Source organism: Panthera pardus, unplaced genomic scaffold (genome assembly GCF_024362965.1).
Source record: "Panthera pardus isolate Hobbes unplaced genomic scaffold, ASM2436296v1 HiC_scaffold_27, whole genome shotgun sequence".
Classification (NCBI taxonomy): domain Eukaryota; kingdom Metazoa; phylum Chordata; class Mammalia; order Carnivora; family Felidae; genus Panthera; species Panthera pardus.
In genome coordinates, this window is record NW_026526843.1 from 52292872 (window position 1) to 52318114 (window position 25243).

At 32.9% G+C, this 25243-nt stretch overlaps 1 protein-coding gene across 6 annotated transcripts in view; it reads right to left on the reverse strand.

Moving 5' to 3' along the window:
• The window catches only part of PCDH11X (protocadherin 11 X-linked), a 154863-nt gene that overhangs the window by 24236 nt on the left and 105384 nt on the right, over positions 1 to 25243 (reverse strand). For 2 of the 6 annotated variants that reach the window (XM_053891434.1, XM_053891435.1), the window contains exons 3-5: positions 21211 to 21345; positions 17149 to 19665; positions 12938 to 13123 (exon numbers count right to left, since the gene is read on the reverse strand). In XM_053891434.1, coding sequence (XP_053747409.1) covers positions 13079 to 13123; positions 17149 to 19665; positions 21211 to 21345 — 2697 coding nt within the window. In that variant the 3' untranslated portion in view covers positions 12938 to 13078. Of the gene's footprint in view, positions 1 to 12937; positions 13124 to 17148; positions 19666 to 21210; positions 21346 to 25243 lie in introns of those variants that run through there. The other 4 variants (XM_053891437.1, XM_053891436.1, XM_019433704.2 and 1 more) reach the window with 3 other exon arrangements.

Consider the following 25243-nt stretch of genomic DNA (forward strand, 5'->3'; position numbering starts at 1 on the left):
AAAGGAAACCAAAGGTATCAAGATTGGCAAAGATGAAGTTAAGCTTTCAATTTTTTGCAGATGACATGATATTATACATGGAAAATCCGATAGACTCCACCAAAATTCTGCTAGAACTGAGACATGAATTCAGCAAAGTCACAGGATACAAAATCAATGTACAGAAATCAGTTGCATTCTTATACACCAATAATGAAGCAATAGAAAGACAAATAAAGAAACTGATCCCATTCACAATTGCACCAAGAAGCATAAAATACCTAGGAATAAGCCTAACCAAAGATGGAAAAGATCTGTATGCTGAAAACTACAGAAAGTTTACGATGGAAATTGAAGAAGATATAAAGCAACTGAAAAACATTCTCTGCTCATTGGAAGAATAAATATTGTTAAAATGCCAATACTGCCTAAAGCTACATACACATTCAATGCAATCTCAATCAAAATTGCACCAGCATACTTCTCGAAGCTAGAACAAGCAATCCTAAAATTTGTATGGAACCACAAAAGGCCCCTAAAAGCCAAAGAAATTTTTAAGAAGACCAAAGCAGGAGACATCACAATCCCAGACTTTAGCCTCTACTACAAAGCTATAATCATCAAGACAGCATGGTATTGGCATAAAAACAGACACATATTCCAATGGAATAGAATAGAAACCCCAGAACTAGACCCACAAAAGTATGGCCAACTAATCTTTGACAAAGCAGGAAAGAACATCCAATGGAAAAAAGACAGTCTCTTTAACAAATGGTGCTGAGAGATCTGGACACCAACATGCAGAAGGATGAAACTAGACCACTTTCTTACACCATTCACAAAAATAAACTCAAAATGCATAAAGGACCTTAATGTGAGACAGGAAACCATCAAAACCCTGGAGGAGAAAGCAGGAAAAAACCTCTCTGACCTCAGCAGCAACAATTTCTTACTTGACACATCTCCAAAAGCAAGGGAATTAAAAGCAAAAATGAACTATTGGGACCTTATGAAGATAAAAAGCTTCTGCACTGCAAAGGAAACAGTCAACAAAACTAAAAGGCAACCAATGGAATGGGAAAAGATATTTGCAAATGACATATCAGACAAAGGGCTAATATCCAAAATCTATAAAGAGCTCATCAATCTCCACACCTGAAAACAGATAATCCAGTGAAGAAATGGGAAGAAAACATGAATAGACATTTCTCTAATGAAGACATCCAGGTGGCCAACAGGCACATGAAAAGATGCTCGTCGCTCCTCATCAGGGAAATACAAATCAAAACCACACTCAGATATCACCTCACGCCAGTCAGAGTGGCTAAAATGAACAAATCAGGAGACTATAGATGCTGGAGAGGATGTGGAGAAACGGAACACTCTTGCAGTGTTGGTGGGAATGCAAACTGGTGCAGCCACTCTGGAAAACAGTGTGGAGGTTCCTCAAAAAATTAAAAATAGACCTACCCTATTACCCAGCAATAACACTGCTAGGAATTTACCCAAGGGATACAGGAGTGCTGATGCATAGGAGCACTTTTACCCCAGTGTTTATAGCAGCAGTTTCAACAATAACCAAATTATGGAAAGAGCCTAAATGTCTTTCAACTGACAAATGGGGAAAGAAATTGTGGTTTATATACACAATGGAATACTACATGGCAATGAGAGTGAATGAAATTTGGCCTTTTGTAGCAACGTGGGTGGAATTCAAGAGTGTCATGCTAAGTGAAATAAGTCATGTAGAGAAAGACAGATACCATATGTTTTCACTCTTATGTGGATCCTGAGAAACTTAACAGAAGACCCTGGGGGAGGGTCAGAAAAAAAAAAGCGTTTAGAGAGGGAGAGAGCCAAAGCATAAGAGACTCTTAAAAACTGAGAACAACCTGAGGGTTGATGGGGTGTGGGTGATGGCTATTGAGGAGGGGGCCTTTTGGGATGAGCACCGGGTGTTGTATGGAAACCAATTTGACAATAAATTTCATATTTAAAAAAAAAGAAAAATTTTAATTACCTCAAATTTGTGACACTGAACTACTCTTTGAGCTGCATGTTTTAATTACAGAAACATTTTTGTGTAAGGAGACAGTGTTTTTAATTAATTCTGTTTATTTTTAATGTATTCTTATAATGGTAGTCTCCATTAATTTTTAAATGGAGGTTAGAATTGACATGTAATAAAACAAGTAAATACACTCTAAAATCCATTTTTTTGATTGTGGAAAATGATATTTTTCACCATAGTTGCATATTCCTTGACTTCTACCTACCACCAAATAGAGTAAAATAGTATTACTTAACCTTTTTATCTAATTGTGTAACTACTGAAAGCATTATTTTATTATCTCCTGTTTCTTTCCAAGTATTAAGACAAAAATGTGGAAGTCTTTTTTTATTAATTTTATTTCAAAAAGAATAGCATTTCTATGAACTACATCAACGAATAATAAATACAATGCTCCAGAATAAGGGTAAGAGTGCAAATAACTCTAAAATGTCCACTGAAATACTTATTTTTCATTATTACGTCATTTTGAATATCTGAAACCTAATGCAATGTTATTTTTTCACTTGACAACAAAAATTTTACTCCCACATGGATAGTACCTGTGTATATGTGTATAATAGAATATAATTAATCACTTAAAAATGGTAGTTTAAAACAATTTTAATCAATGGTCTCTAGAATATGAAAAAGGTAAGAGCTGATTATGTTGATAATTTTTGCAAGTGATTAAATAACTTGGTTAATTGTTCTAAGGGAACTTTTCGCAGACATTTAGATGGCATTATTTTTAACTAAACTGCTTTTTCATCAAACTGAGTATTTTCAGTGAGGGGAGGTATGTCTTGTGGTGGAGATATGTAGTATGCTCTGTATTACACTATCAACTAACCAAATTGAACTAGTACGTAAATTTGTCCAGTGATGCATTTATAAAAATAAATAATATACATAATAAATAAGTCAACTGCTACTATATGTAAAAAAATCCTGCATGTATAGTTTATAATAAAAAATAAAATAATTCTGTAATTTTAAAGTGCACCACTTCCAAAGGTTATAGATCCTTTAAACAAAATTACTAAGTAAGTTATAAAGAAAAACTTATTAATATAGCTTCAAATAAAAGAAATAATTAAAAAATTATTCACTTAAACCCATCTACAATTTTCTTTTTCTATGATGAATGTGTACTCTATGTGCAATAAAAATAAAAGCTTTTGACTAACCTAGAATTTTATAAGTCTATTCCTAATTCTAAATACCACATGAAACCACAGGAATAATGTGGAAACAACGTTAATACATGAACAAATAAATTGCACAATACTTCTTTTCTAAATATTAATTATATACAACATATACAGCTTTATATTATCACAGCACCTTTGAATATGTTAGAAACTTAAATCTAAATAATTTTTAAAATATACAAAAAATAAGCTACAAAAAATATAAGACAACTTGTCTATTACAGATGACCATCTATGTGAAGCATTTAGTGTGGGGATTAATTTAATATTATATTTCTTAATATCTATTCGTCCTGTATCATTTCTGTGGAGATCAGGCTTCATATCACACTTAGGTAGATACACAATTACAAAATCTAATTAAAATGTGTTGATTGCAGGCAACAAAATAATAAAAGGAGGCAGTATTATTTCGTATTGAAACAAAAATATTAATAGTGTACAAAATAGTGGTTTACTGGTTGACTGAATTGACATTTAGTTTTTAGAAATTATTCTGCAGTATGTACATTCACATTGATAATGTGCACAGAGCAGTCAACAGAGTAAACAAAAGATGCGTACATAAGAGATTAATTAGTTAATAGAATCTCATTATTTTCTATTTTTTAACATTTAAATCACTTAAATAAAAATAATCTAATCAATGTAGAGGCTTGAATATACTACTTATAAAAACTTATCTTTTTTATTTTTATTTTTTACTTTTAGAAAGAAAGGGTATGAGGCAAGGAGGGGCAGAGGGAGAAAGAGAGAGAATCCTAAGAAGGCTCCATGCTCAGTGTGGAATGTGACTGGGACTCAATCCCATGACTCTGGGATTATGACCTGAGCTGAAATCAAGAGTTCGATACTCAACTGAACATCCCAGGTACCCCCAAAACTTCTACATTCAAAGTAAAATGGAATGTATTTTACCATATTTTTCAATTTATCCACTATGAATTCTAATCAAAAGAAAACGATGGAGGGCAGGAAGATGGTGGTGGAGTAGGAGAACCCTAGCTTCTTCTTGTCCCGCAAACACAAATGGATATCTAAACACTCTAGAAATCGACCTGAAGGCTGACAGAACAAACTGCACAACTAGAGAGAGAAGGCCATATTGAGGAAGGCAGAGACTTAGACAAAATGCAAAGATAGGAAATTTATGCAAAATAAAAGAACAAGATACGGCCACAGCCAGAGATCTAAGCAAAACAGATATAAGTAACATGTCTCATGGAGAATTTAAAGAAACACCATAAGGATACTCACTGGACTTGAGAAAACAATAGAAAACATCAGTGAGACCCTTACCAGAGATGAGTTAAAAAAAGAATCAATCAGAGATGAAGAATGCAATAAATGAGATTGGGAACAGACTTGATGCAATGAAAAGCAGGGTGGAAGAGGAAGAGGAATTAATTAGTGACCTAGAAGAAAAAAAAATAATGGAACAACATGAAGCTGAACAAAACACAGAAAGAATTATGTAACATGAGAATAGACTTAGGTAACAGTGACTCAATCAAGGTAACAACATTTGTATTGTAGGAGACCCAGAAGAAGAAGAGAGAGAAAAGGGGAAGAAAATTTATTTAAAGAAGTAATGGCTCAAAACTCCCATAATCTGGAGAAGGAAACTGACATCCAGATCCGGAGAACTCTCATAAAAATCAACAAAAACAGTCAAACACTAAGATATATTGTAATTAAAAAAGTAAAATATAGTGATAAAGAAAAAAATCTTAAGAGTAGCAAGATAAAAGTAGTTGTTAACATACAAAGGAAAACCCATAAGGCTTGCTGGAGATTTCTCAATAGAAACTTGTCAAGCAGAGGAAGTGGCATGATATATTCCAAATGCTGAATGGAAAAAAAAAAAAAAAGCTGCCGCAAAAAATACGCTATCCAGCAAGGCTATCATTCATAATAGAAGGAGAGATACAGAGTTTCCCAAAGAAACACAAACTACAGAAATTCATGACCACTAAAACAGCCCTACAAGAAATATCAAAGAGGCTATTTGAAAGTAAGGATGTGACCAAAATAACAAAGAGAAGAAAGGATCAGAGGAAATACCCAGAAACAATGACAAAGCAAGTGATAAAATTGCACTAAATACATTATCAGTAATTACTTTGAATGTGAATGGATTAAATACTCCAATAAAAAGATAGAATGTCAGAATGGATAAAAGATGACCCATCTATACAGTCTAGCAGAGACTCATTTTACAACTAAAGACACTTGCAGATAAAAGTGAGTGGATGTCACAAGAAATCTAGAGTAACAATAATTGTATTGGACAAATAGGCTTTATTTATTTTTGAGAGAGAAAGAGAAAGCACAAGCAGGAGCAAGGCAGGGGTGGGGAGACAGAGGATCTGAAGTAGGCTCTGTGCTGACAGCAGACTATATTGGGCAAAATAGGCTTTAAAAGAAAGACTAACAAAAGACAAAGAAGGAACTATATCATAATAAAGGGGGTAATTCAAAAAGAAGATGTAACAATTGTAAGATTTATGCACCCAATATGGAGGCAACCAAATATATAAACCATTTAATAACAAACATAAATAAACATATTGATAATAATATAATAATAACAGGAGACTTTAATACCCCACTTACATCAATGGACAGATAATCTAAACAGAAAATCAGCATGAAAACAATGGCTTTGAATGACACACTGAACCAGATGGACTTAACAGATATATTCAGAACATTTCTCCCTAAAACAGCAGAACACACATTCTTTTCAAGTGCACAGGAGACAATCTCCAGAACAAATCACATACTAGGTTACAAATTAGGACTCAACAAATACAAAAAGACTGAAGTCATACCATGCACCTTTTGTAACCACAATGCTATGACAGTATAAGCCAACCACAAGAAAACATCTAGAAAGACCATGCATACCTGGAGGGTAAACAATATGTTACTAAACAATGAATGGGTTAACCAGGAAATAAAAGAAGAAATTTAAAAGTACATGAAAAGAATTAAAATGAAAACATAAGAGTCCCAAACCTTTGGGATACAACAAAAGTTGCCCTAAGAGGGAAGATTATACAAATACAAGGCTAACTCAAGAAGCAAGAAAAATCTCACATATATCCTACACATAAAAGAGTTAGGAAAACAACAGCAAACAAACCCAAAACCAAGAGAAGGAAGGAAATAATAAAGTTTAGAGCTGAAATAAGTGACATAGAAATAAACAAAAAACAATAGAACAGATCAATGAAACCAGGAGTTGGTTTTTGAAAAAAATTAATAAAATTGATAAACCCTTATCCAGACTTACCAGAAAGAAAAAAAAGGACCCAAATAAATAAAATCACAAATTAGAGGAGAAATAACATTGAACCACAGAAATAAGGATTATAAGAGAATATTTTGAAAAACTACATGCCAACAAATTTGACAAACTGAATAAAATGGACCAATTCCTAGAAACATAAACTTCCAAAACTTCCTAATTCAGAAATAAATAGAATACTTTAATAGATTGATAATCAGGAAAGAAATTGAATCAGTATTCAAAAAAAAAAAAAACTCTCAAGAAACAAAAGTCTAGGGCCAGAGGGCTTCTCAAGCGAATTCTGCCAAACATTTAAAGAATTAATGCCTTTTTTACTCAAATGATTTCAAAAACAGAAAAGGAAGTAAACTTCCAAATTCATTCTATGAGGCCAGCATTACCCTGATAACAAAACCAGATAAAGACTCCACTAATAAAGAGAACTGCAGGCCAATATCCCTGAGGAACATGGATGTAAAAGTTCTCAATAAAATACAGCAAACTGAATCCAACTTTACATTGTAAAAAATCACTCACCATGATCAAGTCAGATTCTGGGTTTGTAAGGGTGGATCAATTTTGCAAATCAACCAACATGAAAGACATGGATGAAAGAATGAATAAAAGAATGAATGAAAGAAAAAGCATTTGACAAAGTACAACATTTATTCATGTTAAAAACCCTCAACAATGTAAGTTTAGAGGGAACAAACCTGAACATAATAAAGACCATATATGAAAAACCTGTATTTAATATCATCCTGAATGGGGAAAAACTGAGAACTTTTCCTCTATGGTCAAGAAAAAGGCAGGAATGTTCACTCTCAACACTGTATTTAACAAAGCTATTGGAAGTCCTAGCCACAGTAATTAGTGAACAATAAGAAAGGGCATCCAAATTGGTATGGAAAAAGTATAACTTTCACTATTCACAGATGACATAATACTCTATATAGAAAACCCGAAAGTCTCCACCACAAAAATGCTAGAACTAATAAATGATTCAGGAAAGTTGAAGGATACAAAATCAATGTACAGAAATATGTTGTATTTCTACACACCAACAATGAAGCAGTAGGAGAAATTAATGAATCAATCCCATTTGCATTTTCACTCAAAACAATAAAATACGTAGGAATAAACCTATTCAAAGAGGTGAAAGATCTGCACTCTGAAAAATACAACACAGTCATGAAAGAAATTGAAGATAACACACACACACACACACACACACACACACACACACAACCTGGAAAGACATTCCATGCTCATGGATAGGTAGAACACATTAAAATGCCTATACTCATCTGGTGGCTCAGCTGGTTAAGCGTTTGACTTCGGCTCAGGTCATGATCTCACAGTGGGCGAGTTCAAGCCCCACGTTAGGTTCTGTACTAACAGCTCAGAGCCTGGAGACTGATTCAGATTCTGTGTCTCCCTCTCTCTCTGCCCCATCTCTGCTCATGCTCTCTCTCTCTCTCTCTCTCTCTCTCGCTCTCGCTCTCGCTCTCTCTGTCTCTCAAAACTAAATAAACATTAAAAAAATTTTAAAAAATGCCTATACTACCCAAAACAATCCACACATTTAATGCAATCCCTATCAAAATACCAACAGCATTTTTCACAGAAATAGAAAAAAACAATCCTAAAATTTCCATGGAAACACAAAAGACGCTGAATATCCAGAGGAACCTTCAAAAATACAAACAAAACTGGAGGCATCATAATTCTTGGCTTCAAGTTATATTACAAAACTCTAGTGATCATAACAGTATTGTGTTGGTACAAAAACAAACACATAGGTCAATAGAACACAATAGAAAACCCAGAAATGAATCCACAACTATATGGTCAACTAGTCTTCAAGAAAGCAGGAAAGAATATCTAAGGGGAAAGACAGTGTCTTCAGCAAATTGTGTTGGGAAAACTGGGCAGCAAGATTCAAAATAATGAACCTTGACCACTTTCTTACACCATTCACAAAAATAAATTCAAAAATGGATTAAAGACCTAAATGTGTGACCTGACACAATAAAAATGCTAGAGGAGAACACAGGCAATAACCCTTTTGACTTTGGCTCTAGCAACTTTTTCTAGATATGTCTCCTGAGGCAAGGGAAACAAAAGCAAAAACAAACTATTTGGAATTCATCAAAAAAACCCAACAAACTTCTGCATAACAGTGGAAACAATAAACAAAACTGAAAGACAACCTATGTAATGGGGGAAGATATTTTCAAATGACATATCTGATAAAGGTTAGTATCCAAAATATATAAAGAACTTATACAACTCAACCCCCCAAAACCAAATAATCCAATTAAAAAATGGGAAGAAGACATGAATAGACATATTTCCAAAGAAGACATACACATGGCCAATAGATACATGAAAAGATGCTCGACATCATGGATCATCAGGGAAATACAAATTAAAAATACAATGAGAATTCACCTCATACCTGTCAGAATGGCTAACATTAACAACATAAAAATCAACAGGTGTTGGCAAGGTTGTGGAGAAAAAGGAAACTTTCTTGCACTTTTGGTGGGATGTAAACTGGTGCAGCTACTCTGGAAAACAGTATGGGGAAACCTCAGAAAGTTAAAAATACAACTACCCTATGATCCAGCAATTCCCTACAAGGTATTTATCCAAATAATGCAAAAATACTAATTCAAAAGGATACATGCACCCATTGTTTATATAGCAGCATTATCTACAATAGCCAAACTATGGAAACAGGCCAAGTGTCCATTGACTGATGAATAGATAAAAAAGAGGGGATGTATACACAACACATACACACACACACACACATACACACACACATACACACCACACACTGGAATATTACTCAGCCATAAAGAAGAATTAAATCTTACCAGTGCAATAGCATGGATAGAGCTAGAGATTATTATTCTAACCTAAATAAGTCAGTCAGGATATCATTAATATGTAGAATTTAAGAGACAAAACAAGGATTAAAGAGAAAAAAATAGTGGGATAGAGAGGCAAACAAATATACACACTCCTATCTATAGAGAACAAACTGATGGTTACCATATGAGAGGTTGGTGAAGGGATGAATTAAATAGGTGATGGGAGTTAAAGAGTGAACTTATCCTAATGATCACTGGGTGTTTTATGGACATGTTTAATCAATATATTGTACACCTGAGACTAATATTACACTGTATGTTAACTAAATGGAATTTAAATAATTTAAGGAAAATAATTATTTTTGAGTGCTTGTAGGAGTGAAGGTACATAGTACATTGTAGTCCATCAATTAGACAGTCTACTGATGATACAATATACTAAGTTCACTAGACGTTTCTTTATGATGACCAGTCTTAAGATTTGCTTTCCTTCTTTCTCTATTTAGTGACAAAAATAAAAACCAGAAAGATCAACAAGGACATTTCACTGGGAATATTCCAAGAGTCAATTAATGCAAACCCAAGAAATGGGAAGTATCTTAGACATGATAAGCTAAAAATATAATCATAACAATAATTAAATTAAAAATGCCACCAAATCAACTGATAAAAAAAGAACCAAAATAAGGAAATACATGTTTTTGTTCTCTCTGGCTTTTGTGGAAAACTAGTTTCAATGCTGTGCATATTGTTCTAAAATGTTAATATTTTCTCAAGTATACACAAAGAGCAGGTCAAGTATAGTTAATAGTCAAAAGGAGAATTCATAATCATCTATGGCCCATGTATAAATATGGTTATGCCTCAAACATCTGGTATATATATGTTAATGTTTAAGCCTCAAAGAATAAGAAAATCAATTTAGAGTTCTTTTTTCACAAAAGTTATGTTATGAAAGTGTCAAATCACTGTATTGTACACATGAAACCAATATCACACTATGTTAACTATGTGGAATTTGAATAAAAACTTTTTAAAAAGTTGTATTCTGAGAAATGAAGTTACTTACAGCTTTAAAAATAAAATTTCTATTTTTATATTCTGCAAAGATGACATCCATAAAACTATTGAAGTAGTCTTATAGAGATTCTGGGTAACTATTTCAAGACATTTTCATCTTTGTATATACAAACGTGTGATAAAGAGTATTTCTAATTACAGTCATGAAAGAAAGGATCACTGGAGCTGAAGAAAAATGAGGTATTCTTACTTAGCTCCTTCCTTAGGTGAGACCAGGTGGTCTTGACAGAAGCATTTAAAATGTATTTATATAATAAGTACATGTGCCAATGGTCATAAAGCCACAGTTATTTATTATAGAACACTTGAAGTACTGATTCATTTTTGGGGGCACCATCGTTTTATTCAAAATTAAATCAAGACTATGAATTTTTGAAGCTCTTAATTTTAGTACACCTTGGTACCTGCAAGGCACTGACTCTAGTGCTATAAGTTGGTTCAATTTTGAAATTCTTTGAAATTATTTGAATTATATGTTTTTGTTTGCCTATTTGTATGTTTTTTAGAGAGAGAGAAAGAGAATGGGGGAGACAAGTGGGGGAGGAGAGAGAGAGAGAGAGAGAGAGAGAGAGAGAGAGAGAGAGAAAATCTTAAGTAGGCTCCATGCTCAGTGGGGACTCGACATGGGGCTCAATACCATGACCCTGGGATCATGACCTGATCCAAAATCAAGAGTCAGGCACTCAACTGACTGAGCCACCCAGACACCCCTGAATTAAATGTTTCATTCATCAGGAAGAAATGAGAGCAGAATTATAAAATGATTATATATGAATAACTTTCACAAAGGTAAGTTTTAATTTTAAGTATTTTTCTACAAGAGTTATTGATAAGTATGGAATACAATATTGTAATTTACATGACATTTTCATTACCAGTAAAATAGTTACATTCACAGTCATAAGTAATGTTTAAAAATTTAGATACTAATTATGTCAATGAGATTGACATCATTGGAGGTATAAAAGATTCTGTATTGAGTAAATAGGAACACTAGATTTTAACAGAAGCTTGTTTAAAATATTACCTATATATCAAATATCTAAGAATTGTACTAACATTAAATGCTAAATAGAGCACAAACCTCTTCTAAATGTGTTTACATCAAAAAACACTTCAAATAATACATTAATTTAATGTACATACATAATAAACCAAATCCTACTCACACTTTGCAAGGTAAAATGACACACAAGGAAGCATTTGAATGAAAATCCAGGAAGCTTCTGCTGTGTTATGATTATAAAGATCCTTTATACTCCCTTTTGTCCCAAGAAATCACTTAAAAATATGTTAAGAGCATCAGTATGTCGTAAGTAACTTAAAGAATATCACAGAAAATTGGGACATGTCATTCTTTCTTCAATAAAATTTAAGATACCCCCAATTCAAAGCAGTTAGTCCTTTGTGTAGTAAACGAATTAATTGACATACTGAGAAAAACTGGTTAATTTTAAAGGACAAATTATTCAAAGCTATGAAATGTATTCAGTAATTTAATGCCAGAGAAATAAAATAAATGTCATTGTTTAGGTGTGACTCGTGTGCCTTATATTTTCCTAGGTAGTTTAACAATTGAGATAAAAACTTTTTAAATATCCTATCTAAATCTTTGTTTCTACTCTCATATGACTAGAGTTATATCAGGGAGTATAAAAAAGTTTACATTCTACTTTCAAAATATCAAGAATTAAAAATAAATTCTCCTTTTAATAAATACAAACAGAAAAAAAATTTTTCAGTATTTAAAGAAAAAGGAAACATAATTACAACAAAATAATTTTGTAATAATTAAAGTGGAACAACATTATTGCAATCAACCTAAAAACCCAATAAGATTATTTAATATCATCCAAATTTTAAGCAGAGTGATAGGTAGGTAATTATAATTATTTTTCAGCAACACTATATTAGTGAATTTTTTTAGAAAAAGTAAAGTTTTTTCTTGTTTGTTTTTGGTCTTTAAAAATTCTCTTTCCCTGGATACCTTTCCTTTCAGATAGGGCAAGTAATTCCATGTTTCATGATACATTAGCCATCAGTTTCTACAAAACAGCATTGTATTACATTATTGCTGTTGACATTTAGAGTAAGTAAATGGAGAAACACCTTGATAAAACTTTTATTACACTGCACTGTTGCTTCCACAAATTTTAAATTTTTATGACAAGATTACAGTTAAAGTAAGCATAAGGTTCATTGGAACATCATTTTTTTTTTTTTTTTAAACGTTTATTTATTTTTGAGACAGAGAGAGACAGAGCATGAACAGGGGAGGGGCAGAGAGAGAGGGAGACACAGAATCTGAAACAGGCTCCAGGCCCTGAGCTGTCAGCACAGAGCCCGTCGCGGGGCTCGAACTCACGGACCGTGAGATCATGACCTGAGCCCAAGTCGGACGCTTAACCGACCGAGCCACCCAGGCGCCCCAGGAACATCATTTTTAAGATATCTTTGTTTTGCTTGCCTTTAATAATGGGAAATTCAGATTACAAAATCAATGATCTTGGCCAATTTTGAAACCATAAATTATTGGAGTTTTTTGGAAGAGGAATGGAATTATGTTGTTCCAATAAAGTTATATCTCACTGCAGATTTCAATAGTTGATATCCTGGAATCAGTCTAGGACAAGAAAAATAACAAGTTATCAAAATCAGATGGCTATGTTCTAGGAGCCTTAGTTGCCAAGCATGCTAAATACTTAAAATTCACATTAATAAAATATAGATGCATAAAATCAAAGTTATTAAATTAACAAATAGCACCAATTCTATTCCAAGCTAACTTAGACTCTTGCTATCATTTTGAATCCATGTATAATACCTACAAGTGGTTACATCCATGAATTATCTTATAACTATCTAAATCTTCCACCATTCTTTTTACATCATTCCTAAAACAGAAATTGGTTAGAATTTGTTTAATAAAGTACCTCAAGTACATGTCTAAGACAGTGACTTAAAAAATGGTATTTTAATTTTTATTCTCCTCTATTTTTCAAGTGTATATTGTCTTCACGATATTTTAATGTAATAAGTATTCTAAGCAAGGATTTCTTTTATATGACAATTATCAAAATTTATTCTAAATTCGTTATATTTAATGTTTTCTAGTCATACCAATGAAATGCTATCTGTATGCTCTGAAAGATGTTAGTTGAAGGTAAACTGTAAAATGATCTTTTAAATTTCATGTTTTTCATTTCTGCTACAATATATACAAAAATGCCTTTCAGAATATATGTAAATATTTATACTAAAGAAGAGTATCATATTTCAAAGTAATAAATGGTTTTATAAAAAAGATACATTTCTTATGAATGTTCTATAATTTTTCAGAACATCTGAGTGGAAAAATTATAGAAAATATTTTATTCCTTTTTGAAAACATGAAATTTCTGGTAAATCTCCTTATATTTTCCAGTCTACTACAACCATCTCATTTCTTTACTTTCATTTTCTACTAGGGAAATAGCTGAATGTGAATATCACCCTAAAGTCTCCTTTTGAAAATATATTTTCCACTTTGTTTAAAATTAATTGGAACATTTTTGCCTTCTGCTAACAATATTTTATTTCATTGTCATAATTTCCTTAAGGAAATTGAATGAGTTCTTGTTCTTTTGGTTGACACTTTTCCCCACTTTATGTGATATTTCTTTAAAAAGAAGACATCTATTGTACTTGAAGTTTTAAATATATTAGTTCTTTTTCAGTACTTATTTAGCATTCTGCAACATCAGTAAATGCCTAACTTGGCATTAATCAGAAATTGAAGAATGTATATAGAAAGAATGAAAATTATTGCAAATTTAGCACAAAAATATAAGAATTCAAAATGTTTTAATATCATATTACTCTGCCTAAGTTCGTCAGTTAATGTCCAGCAGATATTTAGTAATTTAGTAATGTCAACCAAAGACAGAAAATATATAATTTGTCTATTTTTTAAGATGTGAAAAAATAGAATAAGCCATCAGATAATTCATTGATTGTAAGATGGTCCATTTAGTTAATAAAATCTAGTGATAAACAGGAATTAGCATTTACTTTTTGTATTTTGCCTATCTCATGAAGTTATTTGTCCTGTTAAGATCTCTTAACTAAATAAAAGAAAATGGCATTTTGGAAAAAGTTATTAATTTAACTTTTTAAGAATTACAAAATATCAAAAAATAAAAATAAAAGAAAGATGATATTTGGAAAATATTTCAATTTTTTTCTTCATCAATCATCTATCCCATTGCTTACTGCATGTTCGTATTCTCAAATAAAATAAGTCTAGCTCATAAAACATCTCTAGGCCTTCAAAAACCATTGAAACAAGAATTCACTCTTTTAACAAACTTCATGAGACAATCTATTAAAAGTGATAATCTGCAAATGTAATTCAAAAACCCCACCCTCCGTATTTACACATTTTTAAATGAGTCACAAATTTAGTTCTGGGAAAAGTGCTATTAATATACACAATACACACACACACACACACACACACACACACACAAGATACACAACACACAATGTGTTCTTCATAAAAGATAATTTTCTGTTATTTTTGTTGAGGAGAATGTTTATAAAATACAATAATAGCAATAAAATTATAAAACAATAGCACTTTTATGCATGATTAAATAGAAACCAAAGTATACTCTGAGGAGATGTTGGGCGTCTGTTGTGTTTTTCAGTCATCTAAAATTCACCTAGGTAGGAAAAGATGGGGCTCATTTGAACTGTAGAAGTAAACACTACCAGTAAAACCAAAGCATAACAAACTCTGTACACAGAGAATAGGGTACTATTTTACTGTCTTAATATCATAATTATGGACCTATTGTAACAAAAATGCACCCACAACTGGATTAGTATCTTAGCTTCACTGTGTGATAAAGAAAGATTAATGTTATTGTGTAATTTAACTATCTGTATTCTTGAAAGACCTCGATTCTTAAAAACATTTCCTAAAGTATGGTGAATTATTATTATCTTTGTTATTTTGAATTCTGATAGTCTTCTTTATTATCTCAAACTTTGGTGAAAAGAAACCCATTTTGACTTTCAAATTACAAACATTTTATCAAGACTGAATAGGTTTTCAAAAGCCTTTATTTACTGAAACTGAGACAAAGACCTTTTTAAAAGTAGCACATAGAAGACAATAAAATCAACATGTGACATGATTTCCAAAGTAAAAAGTGTAAATTCTATGGCTTGAATTTATTAAGGAAGTAACCATACTTAAATCATTCAATTTACTTATGAATTTCTAGATACATTAGTAGTCATTTCTCACAGAGTACAGATAACTCACTGTGTAAGCTCTTGTTTTCTTAAGTTTATTGGATTTTAAATTATTATACATACTCCAATTATTATATATATGCCATTGTCTTAATAGGCCAATACTTTCCTTCAGGCCCATTAAAGAAAGCAGACATATTTCATTTTCCAAAAGTAATTATCTTTTAAGAATGTCTCCTGAAGGGCTTTCAATACCTTGTACAAATATGCAAATACTTAAATGGATATCCAAGATAGAGATCTCATATATATTCCATTTTCTGGCTTGAATATGAGAACGAGTACCACGTCTTTATCTAATCCCATTCTTGTTACATAGTGTAAAGATTTTATGAAACAACATAATGTTTGTTTCCTAATCTAAACATAACATCCTCTTTTCATTGTGGGAGTTTGGGAGCATAGTGAATAGGGAGAATATATTGATGCTATTTTAGTATCTTGAGCACATTTTCCCAAGTGAAGCTAGGATTCCAAATACCATTAAGTACTAAGACCTTCTTATCAGATTCTAAAAAGCTTTACTGTGATGTGTCTAACACTGATTGTTCTGATCCTCATACACAAAATAGTACAGAAGACAGTGCCAGGATCCTTTATTTTAGAGTCTTTCCAGTATATTCTCTAGCATGAAGTGTCATACTCCCATTTGCAAACAATATTGTCTCTGTTATAATCATCATTCTGCCCCCACTTTCTTTTTTTAATTTTATTTTTTATCTTTTTAAAATTTACATCCAAATTAGTTAGCATATAGTGAAACAATGATTTCAGGAGTAGATTCCTTAATGCCCTTTACTCATTTAGCCCATCTCCCCTCTCACAACTCCTCCAGCAACCCTCAGTTTGTTCTCCAGATTTAGGAGTCTCTTCTGTTTTGTCCCCTTCCCTGTTTTTATATTGTTTTTGTTTCCCTTCCCTTATGTTCATCTGTTTTGTCTCTTAAAGTCCTCATATTAGTGGAGTCATATGATTTTTGTCTTTGTCTGACTAATTTCACTTAGCATAATACCCTCCAGTTCCATCCATGTAGTTGCAAATGGCAAGATTTCATTCTTTTTGATTGCTGAGTAATACTCCATTGTGTGTGTGTGTGTGTGTGTGTGTGTGTGTGTGTATACACACACACACACCACATTTTCTTTATCTGCCCCCACTTTCTTACTATCAGGAGTCATTTTATCTGATTTTCTACCAAGCATAAAATGAAACTATATATCTATTTGGATACTTCTGCCAAATAATATCATTTTGACTGTTGGAATCAATATATTCTATTTCAACTGAAAATAATTTTAAAAATTTAAATAAAGTTAGAAAAGTTAGTTAGAAACTTGGATTAACTACCGGTCTGGTGTGTATAGACGCAGGAGTCTTGAAAGTTGTCACTGAATAGCTGTATTCAGAAACACTGTAAGGATCAGAACTGCTGGAGGAACACTTGGAGATGGAATCACAAGCCACAAAAGTGTTATCAAGAGGCAGTTCATGGATGATGTGGTGCTTCAAATTCAGGGGAGTTTCAGGCTGGATCTGGAAGGCAGGCTGTGGAGAGGCAGATTTGTAATGCCAGGCCAAATCAGGGATGTCAGGCTTGAAGGTAGTAGGTATAGTGCCCCAATTGTACTTGCCCATGGTTTGTTCTTCCAGTTGAATGGGAACGTCTAGTGTGGCACTGTTTCCATCATTCTCAGCATCATCTGCCTTAGTTTCTTCAATAGTGACAAAGTTAAGCAGCAAGTTATTAGGGGCATGCTTCCTCTTCTTCTTTTTCTTCTTCTTCTTCCTCTTCTTCTTCATCATCATCATTATCATCTGCTTGTTTTCTGGGTTTGGAGTAACCCATTCAGAATTCTGCTTGTTTTTCTGAGCAGTCTTAAGGTGTGGTGATTGGCAGCATCTTACTATAGCAGTAATGAAAATAACAATGATGACAGTTATGGTGCCAGCAATAATAGCAACCGTGATCTTGACATAGTCACTGGTTGGTGAGGATTCATCAGTTGTCTTAGTATTTGGGGTCACTGGTGTTTCAATGTTTTTGTGTACCAGTTCATGAATCAGTGTAGCATTGGTCACTGACTCATTCACAAATAGATTAACAATTACAACGTTGAAGAGAGAATCAGGTTGTCCTAAGTCCTTAGCTTTGACTACCAGTCTGTGTAAACCAAGGTCTGTAACAACACATTTCTCCTTCAGTGTTATGTTGCCTGTTGTTTGGTCAATTATAAATAGACCTTTTGTGTTTCCTCCTACAATGTTGTAATGAAGCTCTGCATTCATGCCAGTGTCATTGTCAATAGCAACTACTGTGAAGACCACTGTGACTGGATTAGTGGATGGTAGAACCAATTCATAGGAGTTGTTGGAAGAAGGGACAACAAAAACTGGTTTGTTGTCATTGACATCAATCACATTTATTGTCACTTTGGCAGTTGAAGAATGTGATACCTTACCACCATCCTCAGCCTTTACATAGAAAGTATAAGATTCTTGCTTTTCTCTGTCAAATGAAATATTTGGTCGGATAACACCAGTTTGTGGATCAATGGTGAAGTCATCATTCACATCTAAAATAGAGAGGGTGACTGCAGAATTTTCTCCATAATCAGGATCAGTTACAGTGATTAGTCCTACTGTGCCATGTCTTGGAAGGTTTTCTGGGATATAGAAGTTGTACTCATTGTGAGTAAAAATTGGACTGTTATCATTCTGATCAAGAATGGTCACTAAGACTGTGGCATTGGTCATGAAGGATGGTATCCCATTATCTTTTGCCAGAACTGTGAAGGAATATTTTTCTTGTTTCTCTCTATCTAGTTTCTTCCCTGCAGTTAGAATGCCTGTACGATGATCCAGGTTGAATTCAGATGGAGCATCAACACCTAGCAGATAATTGATTTCAGCATTGTGCCCACTGTCTGCATCCACTGCACTTATTTTTGTCAACTTGGTGCCAGGAGAGTTATTCTCAGCAACAGAAAGACTTATATAAGGCTGGATGAAAACTGGAGCATTGTCATTTTCATCTTTGACTTTGACAAGGAGCATGGATGATTGATTCAAAGGAGGTTTTCCAGCATCTACAGCTAGCAATTTAATGGCGTATTCTCTTGTGGACTCATAGTCAAGATATGCAGCAGTCTCCAGGAGGAACTGATTACTGAACACTGGCCTTAATCTGAAAGGGACTTCATGATCTGTGAAGCATGTCACCCTGCCATTATGGTCAGCATCTTTATCTGTCACAGTTATGAGAGCAATTTTGGTGTTAAGTGGAGCATTTTCTGGAAGAATCACAGTACCATTGATTGGATTAATGATGTATCTTATGTCAATTGATGGGACATTGTCATTGATATCTGTAACATTTACTAGAACCATTGCTCTTGCTGGCATCAATCCACCATCACTTGCCAAAACCTGTAACTTATGGTTTGGTGATTCTTCCCTATCCAGTGGTTCTTTGATTGTGATAAGTCCGGTGATGTTGTTCAGGTGAAATAGTTTCTTGGCGATGTTGGAGACTAGATTGCTGAAATAGAAGTGAATCTTGGCATTTTCACCTATGTCTGCATCTGTGGCATGGAGTTGTGTTACTGAAGTACCTACAGGAGCATTTTCTGGTATACTGATTTCAATCTCATTCTCCTTGAATACTGGGTGGTTGTCATTTGTGTCAGCAACATTTATTTGCAAAATAGCAGTACTGGATCTTTGAGGAAAGCCACCATCTTCAACCTTTACTTTCATTACATATGTATCCTTCTCTTCTCTATCTAACTCCTTTTGAACAATTAGCTGTGGCGTCTTGTCTCCTTCTGGTGTTTCAATGACATCAAGCCGAAACATACTTTGACCCTAGAAAACATACAATGAAATGTATTTAACTTATGTTATATAATGAGACCAGCTTTCAAATTATTAAAGTCACATGACATAGGATCAGCTCAGAAATAGGTGCCAGAAGACTTATATTCTAAGTCCCAACTCTGTCTATAACTAGTATTGTGACCACAAGCAAGTTGCTTAACATCTCCAGGCATTTTTAAAATTAGACAGTTGTGCTATAAGTTGTTCTGAGAGTTTTTCAGTTCATAGCATTTTATGGCAATAAATGTAATTCACTTATGTAAAGTATTAAAATCTTCAAAAGGAAAAACTATAAAAGGTTGTCAGTGTTTCACATGGTGAATGAAGTTATAAGTGAATTAATCATGGTTACTCCAAATGTTATTCCAAAAGTAACAATCAAGTATAAAGTATTCATCCAAGACAAGAACATACATCTAAAAGTACAGCTAAAACCTTTGATAGAAGGAGAAAATACACAAAGTCTGATAGGAATAAAACTTTGTGTAAAATACACAATATTTCCATTTGTTTCTATAGAAACAGGTATTAAAAATAAAATGTTATTGGAAATTAACAACACAATGTTATTTAATTAACTTTATTATTTTTTAATGAGAAAGCACAATGGACTGAAAATCACGTGTCAACATTTCAATTTGGAAATTATAGCTTGGAACAGCACCTATTTTCTCTGTATGTCCATAGAGTCAGACTATGGGAACGTTTAAAAAACAGTCTTCTCTGGTTCTGGCTACCTCTTAACCTCAAAAGAGGAAATGTGAGTAATATAAAATTGTGAAATATTTAATGTGCATGACCTGTCTTAAGGGCTGCTTATCACTACATGAAGAATCTCATATTCTGAACAAGTTTTTTAAATACTCAAATATCCTAATTTTGATAAAGTCCAATTTATCAATTTTTTAAATCTCTTCCCTGAACTACAATAAAATGAGCCCTACACAGATAAATAGTTATTTTGCTAAATGATTGAGTAGTACTGCTGATTGGCTCTCAGGGGCAGTCCTATCCAGCTATTTGTAGCATTTTGACAGAAATGAGTAAGACGAAAAGGTACTGGAGGCTGTGAAGAAAAGATCAGAAGAGGACCTTAAGATTCTTATTATGTGGGTAATTTACAAATGTTTACAAACACACATACACACACACATAACTCAATATCATTTTTAATTCTTCAATAGAATTGTTTAACACAAAAGTTGCTGGCATGTGGCAGGGGTCAGTTATTGATCTTTCATTTATGTGCTCTGCAAACAAAGAACAGGTTAATATATGAGGGTTTTGTTTCATAATTTTGTCATAACAGTGTATAAAATATGATCCTAAATGTTAGAAACTAATGAATGATATTAGGTTTCCAGGGGCGACTAGAATATATAGTAAAATTATATGATTATATTTTTTAATTACCAAAGTGCTGTAATTGTCTCCATATAATTGTGTACAATACTAAATATATCTATCTTCTACCTTTTGAACTGCTTGAAGATATTTCTGCAATTTTTTTCTTTTGTGCTTAGATTTACTTACATTTTTATTCAAATACAGAAACATAATATATATTGTTGGAAGAATTAGATGTTCATTATTAAATTTAAGGTGGCCATTCAGAATTGGTATCAGTTTGGGTCCTCTTTGCTGCCATCTTTTTCTCTCTTTTATCTGCTTTAATGAATTAAAAAAATAATAGGAGGTAACTGATGTGTATTGGTCATCTTGTTTTTAATTCAAACAACTATAATGAACATTTTATTAATATTTTATTCATATAAACCAATAAACAACCTACCTTTCGTTTGAATGAAGTGTTTAACAATGGAAACATTTTTCATGTCATATCAATTTACAAGTGTGAAAATTATCAAACTGAAATCTATTCTTATACTGCATATTTTAAGAAAAAATATAATTTTATGACAATAATGTCAAATGCAAATACAATATTTACTATTATAATTTTATCTAAATAAACTCAGTTATTAAAGATAATTTTATTTTTGTAAAGGTATTTGAAAAAAATTTAAGAAGGTTCAAACCTAAAATGTGTTATTTATGTGTAGAAAAAAGTTTCTAAATTGCACGTCATAAAAATCCATGGCACTTAATACTATTTTGCTAACTATTGTCAAACTTCAATATTTAGTGGTAAATACAGTCACAACCTTCTTCTAGGCATTGGGGATATGGTAGTGAGTAATCATAGTTTATAAATGTAACAAAAATTAAGTTCTACCTAAAATGAGAAAAAAACTGATGACAATCTAAGTATTTAATGTTATTTTTACTAACAGATTTATATTAACTACAGAATAATTACATTTTTAATAAAAGCTATAGAAGGAGAATATAAAGTATTATTAAAGGTTATATAAGTGAAAACTAGCATATATAATATAGAAAGAACAAGAAAACACTATGTTAGAAATAATAAATAAATACACTTAAGTTTTTTTAAATGTTTTTAATGTTTAGTTTATTTTTGAGAGACAGAGAGAGACAGAATGAGCGGGAGAGGGCAGAGAGAGAGAGAGAGAGAGAGAGAGAGGGAGACCCAGAATATGAAGCAAGCTCCAGGCTCCGAGCTGTCAGCACAGAGCCCAACTCAGGGCTGGAACTCAAGAGCCATGAGATCATGACCTGAGCCGAAGTTGGACGCTCAACCAACTGAGCCACCCAGGTGCCACTTAAGCTTTTAGTTTAAGAACCAATTATCCAATTTATGACTATAATACATCTGGGAAAAATGTACTAGTTTTAACTTTTAATTTTACATATTTACGTTTGTGCAGTGTGTGCCATTTGTTTAGAGTTTAATCTTATGCCTTGGCTTGACTTTTGAATTAACCTTTGCTTTCTCAAGCAAATGAAGGCAAAAATGTATAGGTTGAAAATCTAAGAATAACGTCTTTGTTGTCTTTTAATTATTTATATGAAGTGACAGGAATGTTAAAATATTTTTTTTTAATTTCAAGGTGATAAGAGAATATACATGCCAGGTAATGAGCAATGTCCATATTGCCCTTCTGCCTTCTACAACTATTCTTTCCAATATGGTAGTGATTAGCCAAAGTATTTATTTATTTTTTTTTTTGAATTTCACTTTCAAATATTTTTATTTATTTTTTTTATTTACATCCAAATTAGTTAGCATATAGTGCAACGATGATTTCAAGAGTAGATTCCTTAGTGCCCCTTACCATTTAGCCCATCCCCCCTCCCACAACTCCTCCAGTAACCCTCAGTTTGTTCTCCAGATTTATGAGTCTCTTCTGTTTTGTCCCCCTCCCTGTTTTTATATTATTTTTTCCCTTTCCTTGTGTTCATCTGTTTTGTCTCTTAAAGTCCTCATATTAGTGAAGTCATATGATTTTGTCTTTCTCTGACTAATTTCACTTAGCCTAATAGCCACAAGTCTTTAAATATATTTTTTAATTAATTAATATTAGATAAAATCTAAATATCAATCCCTCAATCTCACTAGCCACATTTTAAGTTTTCATAGCCATATGTAAGTAGTGGTTACTTCATTGGACAGCACAGATATAGAAAATTTACATTATTGCATGAAGTTCTATTAGAATGTACTGTTCTAAGAAGTCATAATGTTTTTTTTTAACAAAAAATTATGCTCAGGTGATTGTATATGCATCTCCCCCAGATATTTATAGCTCTACAAATACTTTGCTGATTTACATATTTAAATTTCATGCTGTCCAAGTAATTGACAAATATTTGGCCAGATATTGAAGTTTGGTGCCAAAATATGGTGCTAATATGAGCTTACTATCATTATTGAGTGAGTATTCAAAGGCTGTTCCTCTACCTTGTCTCCTTCAGGATTAGATAATGACTAACACACGGACCCATTACTACTGCTACCTTGATGGTATTTATTGAATTGAGACTCATACCCATGTGAGCAATGAAAAAGCTGAAGACTTTCACCATATCTTAGACCATGACCTGAGAACAGTGTGATAAGTAAAAACGCCAAATAAAGATGTATAGATACTTAATTATCGTACTAACATTAACAGAGATATATTTTATGCACAAAAAAAGTAAAAACTTTGGGATAACTTACTTGTATTATCTTGAATTCCAAACCTAATTAAAATTATTTCCCCTTGTTTACAGGGACAAATTCTCCCAAGTGTTCTCCTTTTGGTGAGAACACTAAATATCATTCGTATGTGTTTTTCTCATTAATTTACTTAAAGCTTAATAAATATAAAAGAGGAGTGTCTGACTGTCTCAGGCAGTTAAGTGTCCAACTTTAGCTCAGTGAGTTAAGTGTCCAACTTCAACCATGATCACATGGCTCATGGGTTCAAGCCCCACTTCGGGCTCTGTGCTGACAGCACTGAACCTTCCTGGAATTTTCTGTCTCCCTCTATCTCTGCCCCTCTACCTCCCCCTTCTCTCTCAAAATAAACAAACTTAAAATTTTTTCTTTAACACAATATAAAGAAAAAAACTGAGGCAAAATATAAAATACTCCATTAAAATTTTTTCACTATTATTTTATAAAACAACTATTTTTTTTTTTCTGTTTGGGATATAATAAGCTAAAGTTTCAATCTCTGGTAAAAATTTACAAAGTATTAGTAAACCTTCATTTTCAGAAGAAATGATGACAAGTTTTGTGAGGTAAGTGTCCAGTGCATTATTTATAAAATTTAAAACTCTACATCTGTTAAACATACATATGTACAAATAATAAAAATTTAAAAACAATCGCAGAGGAGAAAACAGCATATTATATGAATTGAATGAAACACATCATATGTTGATTTGGATTTTCATATCTTTTTTTTAATGTTTTATTTATTTTTGAGACAGAGAGAGACAGAGCATGAGCAGGGGAGGGGCAGAGAGACACGGAGACACAGAATCCAAAGCAGGCTCCAGGCTCTGAGCTGTCAGCACAGAGCCCAAAGTGGGGCTCAAACTCACAAACCATGAGATCATGACCTGAGTCAAAGTCATATGCTTAACCAACTCAGCCACCCAGGCACCCCAGATTCTCAGATCTTAAATGAAATTGAAATCAAGTACCCAAAACTACCAATTCCAGTTCAAGTTTAAAAAAATGTGGACAAAATCCTCCAGGAGAAAACAGGCAGCAATTTCTTTGACCTAAGCTGCAGCAACTTCTTACTAGACATGACTCTGGAGGCAAGGGAAACAAAGGCAAACAAACAAACAAACTATTGCAACCTCATTAAGATAAAAAGCTTCTGCACAGGGAATGAAACAATCAGCAAAACTAAAAGTCGGCATACAGAACTGGATAAAGAGTTAGTATCTAAAATCTATAAAGGACTTATCAAACTCAACACTCCCAAAAAACAAATAATCCAGTGAAGAAATGGGCAGAAGACATGAATAGACACCTTTCCAAAGAAAACATCCAGATGGCTAACAGACATGTGAAAAGATGCTCAATATCACTCATAATAAGGGAAATACAAATCAAAACCACAATGAGTACCACCTCACACTTGTCAGAATGACCAAAATTAACAACTCAGGATATAACAGATGTTGGCAAGGATGCAGA